The following is a 15,116-nucleotide window of genomic DNA, read 5'->3' as shown; positions in this document are numbered from 1 at the left end:
TAAATTGACTATTTTTTGATAAGGGTTGCTTATCTCATTTTTCTTGCTTTAGAATAAATGAATAAAAGGAAGACGGCAATTATTGAACCTGTAAAGGGTATTAGTTGTTCGTTATTGTTCCATAATTATATAAACTAACACGTTTGCCTACAAAAACAAAAAAATAACGGACAAGCTTTACATTTATTCATTTATTTATTTTTAGCATAAAATATTTATTTTTTTCTTACATATTCTACTGAATTCACAACTTAAATAGGTACACAGCTGAGAATGAAAATAAGTTAAATTTCTGTAAAAACTTAACGAGGTCACCGGGTTCCGTTCTCGGTGTTGCACCGGAAGTGTTAGCCTGCTTAAAAGCCAGTTGACAAAGGCTAGCTAGGTTTAGCTGTCAGCCGGGTTTCGTGATTCTGTTGGCATGGAGGTAACACGGACGAGTAAGTATTTGCATTAAAGTGTTCTTGTAAAATCCTATACCTCTTGAAACAACGTACAGCATAGTAGTTACATGGCTTATATTTAATATAAACAGTGCCGAGTATGGGCATCTCCTTTAACGGAGCGTGCACCTAGCATGCTAGGTAGCATCTTTACCTCAAGCACTTGACTCTGCCTGATTTTTTTTTTTTTAATTGCTCCTTTTCCCCGCAGATTTTAAAGAATGTTTGAGCCATGTGTACAGCGCTATAGACGAAGCGGATTTCCTTGCTATCGATGGAGAATTTTCAGGTAAATAAATTTGTATTCCGTCATAAAGGAAGGCTGACAAACTCCGCGATGTCTGTTCAATCAATGAACTGTTGTTTCCAGGGATAAGTGATGGTCCAAGTGTCAGCGCTTTAACAAACGGACTGGATACGCCAGAGGAGCGATACGTCAAGCTGAAAAAGGTTCCAGCAAATGAAACGTTTAAGCTGAGATTTCAGTTTTTAGCCTCCAACCACTGCGTGTCTCTTTTTTAACATGGTGGTTAAAAACTTGCATTTGCTGTTGATTTATTCTCTAACTTTTCATTTCTGTCCTCCAGCATTCCATGGACTTTCTCTTGTTCCAGTTTGGATTGTGTACCTTCAAGTATGACCAGGAAAAGTCAAAGTAAGTGACACACCAATGCTGAAAAATCAAAACTCAGAATAGACTTTGCGATCTTTATCCTCTGATTAACTGAGGAGACCTTTACGCTTCATGTACATGTGTCTCAATAGTCGTCTCCTCTTACCTCTAATGTCTGATACTTTTTTTTTTCCTTTTATTCTTGTTGCTCTGCAGGTATGTCACAAAGCCATTTAATTTCTATGTATTTCCAAAACCCTTCAGTAGGACGTCCCCAGATTTAAAGTTCATCTGTCAGGTGAGCGGAGTTTTTGGGGTACTATAGTTATCCTTAAAGTCCCCACTCTGATTAAAATTGTGTTTTTTGGTGTTTTTAACATGTTCTTGTAACGTTTTTCTGATAATGGAGAACATTTTTTAACTAAATTAAGATTAAAACTGCATTTCTGAGAATTTATTGAAATCGTCGTGAATCAGAAGCTGATTCATTTGAAATGCATTTGGAAAAAACTGTTTTGTGATGTAGAAAATACGTTGGGCACGCCAAAAGGTCCCTGCTCTGCTCTATTCTGATGCATTCACTTGTAGACAGATGGATCTATGTACGTCTTTGTCTTTGTCAGCTGAGCTGGCATCTGGCTCAAAGCTGTACAGCTGGATAGCTATAATATTGTTCTCCATTTTTAAAGCACCACTAATGTTGGTTGGGGGTTGTGAGGGGCTGTAAGCTAGCGGAGAGAAACTAGAAAATTGCACTTTTTTTTTCTTTTTGACTAAAAACTGCAGAAACATGATTAAGGTCCATTGGGAGCGCTTTTACAATAGCTCAAAAGCTGATCGGAGTGTGACTTCAAATGATTTTGTCAAAGTTCTAGATATAAAAACATCTTTACCTTCAGAGTTCCAGTATTGACTTCTTGGCCAGTCAGGGATTCGACTTCAACAAGGTCTTCTGTCACGGTGAGTGAACAGCTGCTATTGACCTTCTCTTGTATATGCATGTACCGGTACTCTGTGATGTTCACTTTATTTTTATTTTTTTTAATATAACCCCCCCCCCCCCCCCCCCCCCCCCCCCCCACAGGAATCCCGTACTTAAATCAGGAACAGGAAGTGCAGCTGAGAGAGCAGACAGAGGAGAGAAGGAATCAACATGCTAACGGTCTCGGGACGCCATCCTTCATCTCTCCATCCTCCAAAGCCCCTGCACATGTGCCTGATGAGCAAAAAGACTACATCAACAGAGTTGTGTACGTGCTGACTCATCAGTGTGCATCTCTGTGTTACCTGTCATCCTTAGTAGAGAAAAACTATACTTTTTTTTTCTTTCTGTGACTTCCAACCATTTTTGTTTTCTACAACAGAGAAAAGGTCGAAAACCTTTTCAGTAGCAACAAAGAAACTTTGGATTTGGAACCATGTTCTGGGTAAACTGGCTATTCTCTCATGAATCATTTATTTATTTTTAATTTATTTTTAATCTGTATAATTGATAGCTTTTATTTTTATTTTTAATCCGTCAGCTTCCAAAGAAAGTTGATATACCAGACTCTTAGTTGGAAGTAAGTGTTGCCTAATTATTGATTATTGTATTTCTTTTGTGATAAATTTGTACTTTGCCAACAGACGTGTGTTCTGCTCTCTCAGGTTTCCCAAAGGTCTTCATGTGGAAACCATAGAAACCGAAAAGGTGAGCTTGGTTTCCTTCGACCTGCCTTTCCTTCTGTCTGTGTGTCTGTCGTTAACCCAAAGGTGCTCCGTGCAGAAAGAACGATTCATCCAAGTCAGTAAAGTTGACGAAGAGGAGAGGAAGAGGCGGGAACAACAGAAACTGGAGAGAGAACAGGTGAACTTTGCCTTCAAACTTTCAGCTGTAGAGTTTTGGTTATTTTGTGGCTTAAGTCAATCTTAAATGTTATTGGAGACTCTGAAGAAAAACATGCTCCCACTTTTATCTGCAAATGTTTTATAGAGAATCTCGTTGACAGTTTGTTTTTATTGCTGTATTTTCTATCTAGATCATTGATAATAGTTTAGAATAGTTAGGTTTTTCTTTGTTGGTCTCTCTGAGTTATCTGGATCTTGGAGAAACGGTGGCATCATCCTTTTAAAGTTGACTTTTACTCCACTTGTTGACCAACAGGAGGAACTGAACGATGCTGTCGGCTTTTCGAGAGTCATCCACGCCATTTCTAAATCTGTGAGTTCTGTGATGTCTGTTTTAACTTGCTATACGTTTCAAGTTGCAGTGTTCCCTGGTACGTTCCATAAAGAACCCATGATGGATGAAATCCACAAAGTAGGATTTTAGATGTTTTTAGCAAACTCCTCTTTGCATACTTTAGACTTTTCTCAGACAGAACTTAACATTTTCACCATTTTCTCTCCAGTTAAAACCCTCAAAGTTCAAACCGAACGGAAACAGCGAGACCGCAAAAGGTTAACAAAGATGTATTAAAGGAACACTATTGAGGAATAGAATTGGAATTCACTGAAAAAAAATAAAAATAAATCCCACAGCCTGCACAGAATGTGACACAATTTGGCTTGAAACACAACCCTGTGCTGAATGTTTTAGAGTAGAATAACTGAGATGGCCTGTTTGTACTCCATTTAGAAAGAGCTTTGAATGCTCCGTTTGTTAAGCACAGAGAAATTAGGATTTGATTCCAAGGGGGCGTGATGAGCTTCATCCTGTGTGGGTCCTTAGGGAAGACCCTTCATGCCAACTATGTAGCCACAAGAAGGCCCAAGTCTAGGTTTCCCTGTGCCTGTCCCCAACCCGGATAAAATACTGGGTTGTCAGGAAGGACATCCGGCATATAAACTCTGCCAAACCACATGTGCAGATAGGTCAAAGCTGACTTGCTGTGATGAAGGGATACGCTGAACGGTGAACTACAACCAATATCCAAGGAAAAGCAGATCAAACTAGATGGAAGTTGTTGGATGATCTCAGAGAAAATGCAAAGATTCAAGATGAGACGTGGGATGATGAGGTTGAGGTTGTGTTTCTGTCACAGGGTAAACTTGTTGTCGGCCATAACATGCTCTTGGATGTGATGCACACGATCCACCAGTTCTACTGCTCTCTGCCAGAGGTTTGATACTGATGTTTTTTTCACATTTTTAAATGCATTTGCCTTGTTCTTTTAAGCCATAAGTGCCACAAATGGTGAATTTAAAATATAAGTTTGTCATTGTGTACAAATATGCAGGACCTTCAAGACTTTAAAGAGGTTACAATGTGTGTCTTTCCGAGGTATTTCTCCTTTTTCTAACTGCATTTTTTTGTCTTTACCTAATAAAAATTCTCTCTTATAATAAATACATTTATTTTTATTAACAGACTGCTGGACACTAAGTTGATGGCCTCAACTCAACCATTTAAGGTAAATGAAATACTTGAAGTCACCACTTGAGGGTGGGAGGTGTCAAACTATTTACACCTAAAGCAGTACATTTTAACCTGAAGGTTAATCTGTTACTAGTCAAACGATTCTAGTTGAAAGCTGCACCCATTTCCTGTAGGAACCTAAAGCTGGGTCAACTATTTTGTCTGAGTGATGATACAATGGGTTTAATGCCATAGTAATGCCTTAGACCAGGGGTCGGGAACCTTTTTGGCCAAGAGAGCCATAAATGCCACATATTTTGAAATGTAATTTCGAAAGAGCCATACAATAATGTAGTGTCCCTTCCCCACACTGAGGCACGGAGACTTAACCTCTTTTAAATTTCTTTATTCCGATTACTGCAGACCGCAACAAATGCCGTTCAATTAATTCAGCAACTCCTGAATCTCTCCCGCCGAGATGAGAGCGCTTCTCCCAACTTTATATTCCCCTGCTACCGCTGCAGCCCTCCCATTTCCCTGATTCGGCCCATAGCTGAACCCCATTGGTCCAAACTCCCTAACAACAGGCTGAGCGACAGAACTGAGGGCCAATCAGATCTCTGCTTGACGCGTTCAATGAACTCCAGAACTTTTAACGCGGCCCAACAGCCATACAACTCAGTCCGCGACAATTTGTTTAAAACTAAATATACAAATGAATGTGTGCATTTGATTTAATTTCAACATTTTTAAAGTACAATAAGTCTGTGGATCCTTTTTAATAACATTGTTATTCTGTTGCTAATAAATGATGAGTATTTCTCGTGGTAGTTTTGCTGATGGTCTCTAGTCTGGTTGATACGTGGTGAGTTTCTGCTTCACCATGCAGGCGTTGAGACTTTAAACGTGATCGTAGGTCTGAATGTTCTTTAGATGTGACAAAGACTGATCACATGCAGACGCGGAGCCAAACACACACTCACACGCTGCAGTGAGTGACGGGCAGCGGGCTTTACGTTTTTACAATCCATGCGCGATTCACCTGCTGCCCCCCCCCCCCCTGCTTTCTCCCTCACACATCCCGTCCCCGCATCTGCGCGCTCTTTCTCAGAGACGGGAGCGCGCAGTTTTAGGCACGTCAATTCACAGGTTTCCAGCTGGTACAAACTCTGTGAAATAATAGATAATAGTAACTGATAGCGCTGGCGCAGATTTCTCTCTCTAAGCACCGCTACTACTGCGCGCCTCTGGCATCGCATCGCGCCCGAGAAGGACTGGTCTAATGAAAAAAAAAGTATAAGTAAAGATTTGTCTGCGAGCCACATGTGACCATCAAAAGAGCCATATATGGCTCGCGAGCCATAGGTTCCCGACCCCTGCCTTAGACTGAGGCAGTAGTCCTTTTTATTGATTTTATTTTTTTTATTAATCGATGTGTACGTTTGAAGTTGTTCCACCGTTTGGGTTCCAGGAGCTGATCAATAACACGTCTCTGGCAGAGTTGGAGAAACAAGTGAAAGAAAGCCCCTTCAAGGCGCCAGCTGTTGGTGAGTAAAACTGCCCCAAATGGTTGGATTCCTGGAAATTCCTGGAAACCACGTAGAGCTCCAGTCTGCAAACCTTTATCACCAAAAGAGCCTCTTGGTTCCAGTTTCTTACTGACTAAAACGCAGCAGGAGCCGCATAGTCCCACCTCACCGTTTAGAAAATCCACTTGATTTATGTTTTGTAACCATTCATTTACAAAATGTAGCTTTTAAATATTTGCATAATTAAATTATAAAAGTATTAAATGTTTATAACAATTTTGAAGTTCCTTTCAAAATAAAATACCCCCTGTGTCAAATAGGATCCTATTGCAGCAGATTTACTTGACTTAAAAATGCAAGAAAGCAAAGTCAGGGATGGAATTTTCCATCTGACTTTGCTGATCGTTCATCCTCTTTCTTTTTTCGCTATTGATTATAAACATGAAAACATTGGTGTAGAATCCATTTTACTTTTATTTATTGAAGAAAATGGAATTATGAACTTTAAGAACTGAGCAGCAACTAGACACTGTTGTGCAGCAGAAGATCAGAATATGTACTTTCTAATAATAAACCTGACAGTTTAGTAAACCTTTTACTGTGAGTTTTCTAACTAGTTAAAAATCTGACAACAAAACAAATGACCCAAAACTAGACCATTATTTATTTTCTGTCAATTATTGGCGTTTTTATTCAAAGCCAAAATGCTGCATGTGCTTCCTGATCCAGAGTGACTTTACATTTCTGATATTTGTCATGTGAGGGTGTTGGAACATGCAAACTGTGGCCCTTATCTGCAGAGGATAAAGCTCACGTTTAGGCTTACAGCTGCCCTAACGACAGTCATGTTCTGCCCGTCCTCATCAGAGACGGCAGAGGGCTTCCCCAGCTATGACACCGCTCAGGAGCAGCTCCACGAGGCCGGATACGACGCCTTCATCACAGGCCTGTGCTTCATCTCCATGGCCAACCATCTAGGTAACGTGCAGCTGTACAGAACTTGAAAGCAGCAAATGCAGTCAAACTTTAAAAAGCAAGACTGACTGTACATGACGACCAAAAAATGAACGCAACACTTCCCTATTTTAGGGTCTTTCTTGACTCCACCAAAAGCTCACATCTCCGCTCACTCCAAACTAATTGAACCGTTCTTCAATAAGTAAGGAAAACCCGAGAAGCATTTATTTAAATTGTCTTCTTTGAAAATCCTAAGATTTGTCTTGCCCTTTCTCAGGCTCTTCCTCATGAGGATTATAGATATACCCTACCTCAACATCACCGGACCGGACCGTAAGTCAAAAGAACTCGACGGCGTGTGGATTTCTCCATCTTTCTGTCTCATCTTTTAAGTGTGGGAACTTCTTGCAGTGCAACCCAAGAGGGACCATGTTCTTTATGTGACCTTCCCAAAGGAATGGAAGACGAGTGATCTGTACCAGCTCTTCAGTGCCTTTGGTACGATTCAGAAAAGTATTCCACCGCTCACTGAGCTTCTGTTATTTATTTGACATTTTTTGTTTTTCTGTTTAGGGAACATTCAGGTGTCCTGGATAGATGAGACATCTGCTTTTGTGTGTTTAAGTCAAACCGATCAGGTACAAATAGGTGAGTTTTAGCGGGAATGTGGAACTGATAAACACGCACCGACTGATTAAACAAATCAAATCTGTTACGCAGCAATGAACACAAGCCGCTACGCAGAGAGCTACAGGATTCAGACATATGCCGAGTACATCCATGAGAAGCGGCAGAAGGAGGAGAAGCTGGGACAAACCACCAAATCATGGGGTGAGGACGGCTGGATGAAACCCCAGTACCCCTCCTCCACAGCAGGGTTTGGGTACCACAGGTAAGCCTGCGCTGCCGAACGCCGCATTTACACTGGGCCGTCTGCGGCGCATCCAAAACTTTGCTGATCCGGCCTATTTTTTTTGTACTTCCTGACTTGCTTTCATCGTCCATGGCGAATATGGACGATGGTTTTATCTGCGACATTAATTCTGTGTTATTGCGTGAGCATATAACCTTAAATATAAAATAGAATGTTATAAATTTCAATTTTCAGTAGAACAGAAGCTTTAACTTTCAATGTGTGGACGGACTGGAAACGGAACTCCTGGGTAAAGTTTCTGTTGCATTGCTGAGGGACGGACACAGACATGACAAAGGCGATGTAATCATTCCGATTTATTTAAGGTTCTCACCTCAAACTGACCAGCGTAAATCGACCTGAACGCCACAAACATTAACTGCTCCTTCTGGTTTCACTGCTGTGCAGCTGCGTCTTCAGGTGTGGATTCTCTCTGCAGGATGAGGAAGCGCAGCATCAGCCCGGCTCTGGGAGAGCAGGGAACCGAGGACGCTCCAGCCGCAGATGGATGGAGTCACTACTCGGATAACACAGACCGCAAGAAGATGAAGCTCGACGGTGTGTGAAAGCTCGCACACATCACCGGCTTGTAGCATTCAGTGAGATTTTTTCCCCTAGGAGTGGAAAGGGAACGGGGGCGCCTGGAGGCTGCCTTTCTGTTTCATCTATGAAAGGCAGTTTGATCTGGATCTTATTGTAACGCAGCAAAAAAAAAAAAAAACCCCGGCTGAAACAACAAATGAGCAGCATTTCTAATAGTTAATGTTAGTTAATGTTAAGTCTAATGTTATAAAGACTTCAGATTAGCTTGTTCATCAACAGGCCAAAGCGTTGTGTTGTATTTTAAGATTAAAGACCCACTCAATCATCTTTGGATCCCAGGGGTTTTTCAATCACGATGATGCTGTTTTTAGGCAAAATCCAAAAAGTTTTTTAGAAATTTACCTTGGAGTTGTAGGTGGGACAGTTGTTGCCGAGCAACCCCGCCCCCCTTCCCCTCCCTGTTGCTGAGAGCAGGGAGCCCAGTGTATTTTCTACATCACAAACATGCTGTTTTTCAATCAGCATTTCTTTTGTCTGCTCCTGATTCACAACTACAAAGAAATACTGAGAAATGTCATTTTGAGCTCAACTTTTTTAAAACACGGTTTCTTCATCATCAGAAAAATAATGAAGAACAAGAACATAACACCAAAAACAGCATTTTCATTGCGGTGGGTCTTTAAAAACTACAAATGAGTGGTTCTCAATTAACATGGATTATAGCTCTGCTCTGTCTTGATCAGTAGCTGAAACATCTCCATTTGGAAATCAAATGGAGATGGAGACTCAATGAGTCCTCATCAAACTTCTGATAGTTTAAGCCACTGCACAGCGCCATGGAGACTGAGAAACTGCTGAAACAGCATCTAAAAGATCAGCTTGCTCTCAAATGCAGAGCAAATATCTTTTTTTTTTTCCTCTTGCAGTCATAACCTGATGCTTTGATCACATGCAGTGATCTGTTGGGTAACAAAAATGTGCTTAATGTGCTTTATTGTAATAAAAAACACTTAACACAAGGTGAGTATTGATGAATTTTGGCTTGAACTTGGTATAATTGTGTTACTTTTGTCCTGATAACAGTTTTTGTTGAGTCTGATGGAAGCATCTGTCTGGTTCTTTCAGATGGAAAGTCCAGTGTTGAGGCTGCTGAGAGCAAGACCTCAGAGGAATGGTTAAACACAACGTAAGCAGGAAAAACTCCTCTGATTCAGTCGGTTTCTGGGTTTGAGGCTTATGGTTTTCTTTTTTTTTTCTTGTGCAGAAATAAATCATATTCTCCCAGCTTAAGTCCGAGTCCTGATGGTTCAGATCCAGATAGTCAGGCTGAGGGAACAAAACAGCCTTCAACGGCCTCTGGGAGGAAAAGTCAAAAGAACAAAAAGAAGAAGCCTGAAGGTTTGTAAAAGGAACTGATTGTGGTTATGGTTTACTTCATTGTGACCTTTTTGTTGATTTCAATGTGTTTAGTTTAATTTTTATGACAGAGTTTTAGGGTCAGAGAGAAAATATGGAGGATATTTTTTTTTTATTCATTTTTTAGTTACTCACTTACAGGAAAAAAAGCCGAAATGTCGATTAAAGTTGAAATAGATTTAACCCGCCACAGCATAGTTGTCTGTTTATCGGAGCCTTCCTTCAAGATGAAAGATGTGGAGCATTTTTAGAACCTTTAAGTTTAAAAAAAACAAAGAAATTCTCATCCTTTTTAACTCAAAATCACATTCTTGTTAGTGTAGGCGGCTTTCCAGGGTTCGGTATCGGTAAAGCGGAGTTTCATGTAAAATAAGAACTCAACTTTTCCTTTTGATCTAATTTACTTTAAACCACTATTTGCAGCACCTGAATCTTCAAGCTCTTTGTTTGAGGTTCCAGAAGTTTGGTAGAAAGAGCTGAAGAGCAGAAAGACCACTTTCCATGCTGGGCTCCCGCTCACAACCTCCTCTGAAGCACTTGGCACAACACGGACGGTGCTGCATGCAAGAATTCATTCCTTCACTCATAACTGTGAATGCAGCATCTAAAGCAACCAGCAGAGCATCCTCATGACAGAACACAAGCCATAAGAGCAGCCATATGTTGATCCTGGAGGAAGAAGACCTCCTCCTCCTCCTCCCCTCTGGTGTAACACTGTAGATAATAAAAGTGCAACTGCTTTCCGCAGGAATCTGCCAGCAGCACAGTCGCTATGGATTCATTCCAAAATGTAGATGGTTCAGTCTTGTTGGCGGTGTGTTTACTGTCCTCTATGCAGAGGTTTGTGCAGGAAGATGTAGGCTTTCAGAAGTGACTGTTTATTGTAAACTAGTTTCATGAAGCAGAAGTTGCTGTGCTCATCATTGTCCAGTTGACTTCTGAAATTTTAAAGCAGTCAGTTTGTCATTTTAAGAAAATGAAGTTGCCAACTTTTCCCCTTTTTACTAAAACACTTGCTCTTATTGATAACAATGTGACGTTTATATTCGGTGGCTTGTTTTGATTATGAGTATTAATTTTTGTATATAATTTCTTTTTTCTTTTCCATGTTTGGTAACTGTGGCAACTTGCAACAGTGTCGTAAAGCAAACGTTGTAATCATTAAAATGGTCATGTTTTTGTATAAGAATTGTCAAAATACTAAATATTTCCTTTAAGAGGGAAAAAAAATTAAAGATTCTTTTTTGTTTTTAATCATTGGTCCTGACTTCTTTTTTTCCTATCCAAGCTGACGTTTACAGTTTTGTTCAGTTGTTTTTTTTTATTGGTAGTGCTTTAAACATTACAGAGCCGGTGTCCACGCCCCGACCCCCTCGCGAGAGCGCTGCAACTTTACTGTCAATGGCAGGAATCCAAATCATGTTTTTTTTTTTTTTTTTTTTTTTTTTTTTTTTCCACAACTTTTTATTTAAAGAATTAGTCATGACAACACAGCAACTTCAATAATACCAGTTACGTTTTCCTTATAAAAAGGCAAAAAGGAAATAAAATAATTAAAAAAAACAAAAAAAAACTAAACTGTATTGTATGACATTTCACTCAAAACAAATATCTGCACTCAAACAAATAAAAATTATAATTACATAAAACAAAACTTAACAACGAACATTGCTTCTCTTACATGATACCATCACAGCTCTCCTTATCAAAAGCTTTTAAGCTGAGGTTGCAAAATTCTGTGCGGTTGAGATAAAAAATCTGTTGAATCATCTATTAGTTCTAATTTTTGAATATAATTAAAGGGTCCCCAAATTTCCTCAAATAGGTGTTTGCTTTTATGGATATACATTATTCTTTCCAAAGGAAGGCAATACATTTGTTTCAGCCACTGATTTATGCTAGGTCTGCTCATGTTTTTCCAAGCCTGTGCAATACACCTTTTAGCCTTTAAGAAACTGATATCAATAAATGTACTCTCTGTATTACTAAAATTATGTTTCACTGGATATATAGTCAAAAGAAATAGGGTAGGGCTCAATGTAAGTTGTTTTGAGATTATTTTTTCTATTCTAATTTTAACTTCTTCCAAAAAGATTTGTATTTGGTGGCACTCCCACATGCAATGCTTTAATGTGCCTTTAAATCCACATTTTGCACAAACATCTGGTATGTTCTTATTGTATTTATTTAGTTGCACTGGTGTCGTACATAAATAAATTGTAGTATTCTCAGTCGACTGTTAATAGACATAGAATGAATCTTACAACATGCCCATGTCCAATCATTTTCATTAATATTGAGTGATAAGTCATCATCCCATGATTTTAATTTACCATTTGAATTCTCTGATGTATTAGATGTCAATAAGTTATAGAGGTCCGAAATTATGCCTTTTCTTAATTTGTTTTTCATCATCTGGGTTTCCAGCTGTGAAAAAGGAATTTTGTTAAGACTCTTTTGGTTTGCATTCACAAAGCTTCTTAACTGAAGATATTTAAAGTTGGGTTGTTTATCCAGGTCGTACATAGATTTTAGCTCCTCAAAGGACATAAAGGTATCAGACTGTGGGGGGTACAAATCTCTAATTGTTCTAAGTCCTTTGGATGCCCACATTTTAAACGTTGTATCCATTCTTCCTGGTACAAAACACTGGTTACCCCAGATTGGGCTGAATTGTGATAAAGAATTTACTTCTTTTAAATAGTTTTTGACCTCATACCAGACCTTTATCATGTGTTTCAAGAAAGGATTTTTGATTTGTCTTTGTAACTTTCTTATTTTATCGGAGTATAAGAACGACGGTGTGATTCCAGTTATCTGTGTATGTGCACGAATCGCTGCTGCAAATGGTTCTATTGCTAAAGTAAAAAGCAAAGGAGAGAGAGGACATCCTTGCCGACATCCTCTCTTAATTTTAATTGGCTTAGAGAAATTTCTATTTGTTAAAACTTCCGCTGTCGGGTCTTTATACAAAATCTTGATCCATTTTATAAAGTTGGATCCACCTCCAAATCTTTCCAAGATACTGAAAACATAGGGCCACTCAACCCTATCAAATGCTTTTTCTGCATCTAATGACAGGAGAGCAGTATCTCTGTTTTCTTTTTTATGATGAATGATATTTAAAACTCTTCTCACATTATGAGATCCTAGTCTTCCAGCAACAAAGCCATTCTGATCTCTATTTATTATATGTGGCAGAACGTTTTGGAGACGCCTTGCTAACAATTTGCAAATAATTTTAAGATCAGAATTCAGTAAACTAATAGGCCTCATATTCTCGCATTTGTTAGGTGGTTTACCTGGTTTTGGCAGTAATGTGATAGGGGCTTGATTCATGGAGAGTGGAAGACATTCTTTTTCAAATGCCTCAGTAAACATTTCCAGTAGGGGTGTTAGCAATTTATCCTTAAATTTTTTATATATTTCAATCGGAATACCATCTGGACCTGGACTTTTTCCTGATTTCATGTTTTCAATAGTTTGTGCGACTTCTATGTTATTAAACTTTAAATTCAAATTGATCTTATTCTCATTTGAGATAACTGGAATATTCAGCCTATTTAGGAAACTATTAATGTCAGTAGGATTGCAGTTCCCTTGAGCGTCATACAGTTTCTGGTAATACTCTCTAAAGGCGTCGTTGATATCTTTTGGATTGACTAAGTTTTGTTCATTTTTTGTGATACATGTGATAGAGGTTTTAGTTTCCAGTTGTTTTATTTGCCATGCCAATAATTTTCCAGCCTTGTCACCTTGTTCATAAAATGTTTGTTTTAACCTTAAAAGGCTTGATGCAGCCCTGTTACTGGACTGTTTGTCATATTCTGCTCTTAGGAGTAATATCTCTTTTTTTGCTTCCAGATCCCCATTTTCATAAATTTTTTGTTGTGTGTGTTTTATTTTGTTCTCTAGTTGTGCAAAATTTTGTTTGTCTTTCTTATTTTTATAGCTTGTGTAACTAATTATTTTTCCTCTAAGAAATGCCTTAAAGGCATCCCATCTAATGCAGGCTGAAGTTTGATCTGTGTTGAAGTAGAAAAAGTCATCTATTTGTTTTCCTATGTATTTAACAAACTCTCCGTCCTGCAGCCATTTGTGTTGGAATCGCCATCTAGGAGGGTCGCTGGATATTTTTTCATCCCTGTATACCAGGCAACATGGAGCATGGTCCGAAATTACAATATTGTCATATGTACATTTTTGGATTTTGGACATCAATTCAGAAGAAATTAGGAAATAATCTATACGTGAGTAGGTTTGAAATGTTGCAGAATAGCATGAATAGGCCTTGGTTTGCTGATTTAATTCCCTCCAAATATCTAGCAGTTTTAGTTCTTTCATTGATCTCAGAATACTCAGTCTACAGTTGTTTTGAGTTTGGTCGGTTCCTGTGGATCTATCCTGGCTTGGATTTAAGGTACAGTTAAAGTCCCCAGCTATTATAAATTGCCCGGGCAGCGCTGAAAGTGTAAGGAACAGGTCTTCATAAAACTTAAAATCATCAGAATTAGGACCGTAAATATTAACCAAATTTAATGTTTCCAACAATAATGATCCTTGTATTATTAAATATCTACCCCTCTTGTCTTTAATCACATTACTGACATGGAATGGTACAGATTCATGAATAAGGGTCATCACTCCTCTTGCTCTGGAAGAAAATGCTGAAGCAAATACGCTCCCTCGCCACCTTCTTCTAATTCTTTTTTCGTCTTCCTCTAGAAGATGGGTCTCCTGAAGAAAGACTATTTTGGACCCCATATCTTTTATTTTGTTTATTACTTTTTTGACCTTTTTGAAACGTTGCAATCCCCTGCAATTCCATGTTACAAAGTTTAGATCTACTCCTTGCATTGATTTGGACAGATCAAAGTATTTATTTGCATTTAGAGTAAATTGTCTCTTGAAAAAAAAAAAGAGATCTGTATTTCTTTTCAGCTGCTGTGAAACTTTCACATAATACAATGAACATTTTTTTAAAGAGAAGCCTAACTAACCTGGATATAAGAGAACATATCCAAAACACCAAACTTGAACACCCGTTACCCCATTTACCCAACTGAATGGGTTTCCCTCCCCCCACATTGTGTCTCCCGCCATGGCACGTGCCTGATCCTCTCTCTGGGAGGAGCAGTCTGCCCATGTCACTCAAATCGAACATTAACGCCACTGCTGGTCGTGCCTTGACCAAAAATAATTTTTCTACGCTGCTAATTTTCACATAATGTATTCAGTTGTAGAAATTGTTTCAAAAAATATTATTAATTAAGAAAAAGAAAAATAAGGGAAGAAGAAAAAAAAAGTCACTCAGATGTTTCCATATTGGAATGCCAATTTTACCGTCCCGTTACCTGTTTCTCAC

The 15,116-nt window shown here is 38.8% G+C and overlaps 1 protein-coding gene across 1 annotated transcript; it reads left to right on the top strand.

Moving 5' to 3' along the window:
- Positions 1-283: 283 nt before the first annotated feature.
- On the top strand, positions 284-11,005 carry parn (poly(A)-specific ribonuclease (deadenylation nuclease)). The gene is made up of 26 exons (XM_023958584.2): positions 284-440; positions 655-732; positions 814-893; positions 1,031-1,098; positions 1,273-1,354; positions 1,956-2,016; positions 2,141-2,306; positions 2,421-2,483; positions 2,580-2,618; positions 2,704-2,746; positions 2,822-2,902; positions 3,200-3,256; positions 4,080-4,157; positions 4,275-4,318; positions 4,406-4,448; positions 5,865-5,940; positions 6,790-6,900; positions 7,012-7,081; positions 7,157-7,212; positions 7,291-7,377; positions 7,453-7,527; positions 7,600-7,771; positions 8,232-8,350; positions 9,461-9,521; positions 9,600-9,733; positions 10,175-11,005. Exons 1-26 carry the CDS (start codon positions 422-424, stop codon positions 10,219-10,221), a joined length of 2,010 nt encoding a protein of 669 aa, XP_023814352.1. The 5' UTR covers positions 284-421; the 3' UTR covers positions 10,222-11,005.
- The last annotated feature ends 4,111 nt before the right edge of the window (positions 11,006-15,116 follow it).

This window comes from Oryzias latipes, chromosome 1 (genome assembly GCF_053564925.1).
Source record: "Oryzias latipes strain Hd-rR chromosome 1, Olatipes_Hd-rR_3.1".
Taxonomy (NCBI): domain Eukaryota; kingdom Metazoa; phylum Chordata; class Actinopteri; order Beloniformes; family Adrianichthyidae; genus Oryzias; species Oryzias latipes.
This window is presented reverse-complemented; position numbering and strand designations above follow the sequence as displayed.

Bases quoted from the DNA above. Each gene is read 5' to 3' on its own strand.
- parn (XM_023958584.2), top strand. The intron at 894-1,030 runs GTTCCAGCAAAT...TCTGTCCTCCAG, and splicing joins GATACGTCAAGCTGAAAAAG to CATTCCATGGACTTTCTCTT. The intron at 2,484-2,579 runs GTAAACTGGCTA...TTAATCCGTCAG, and splicing joins GATTTGGAACCATGTTCTGG to CTTCCAAAGAAAGTTGATAT.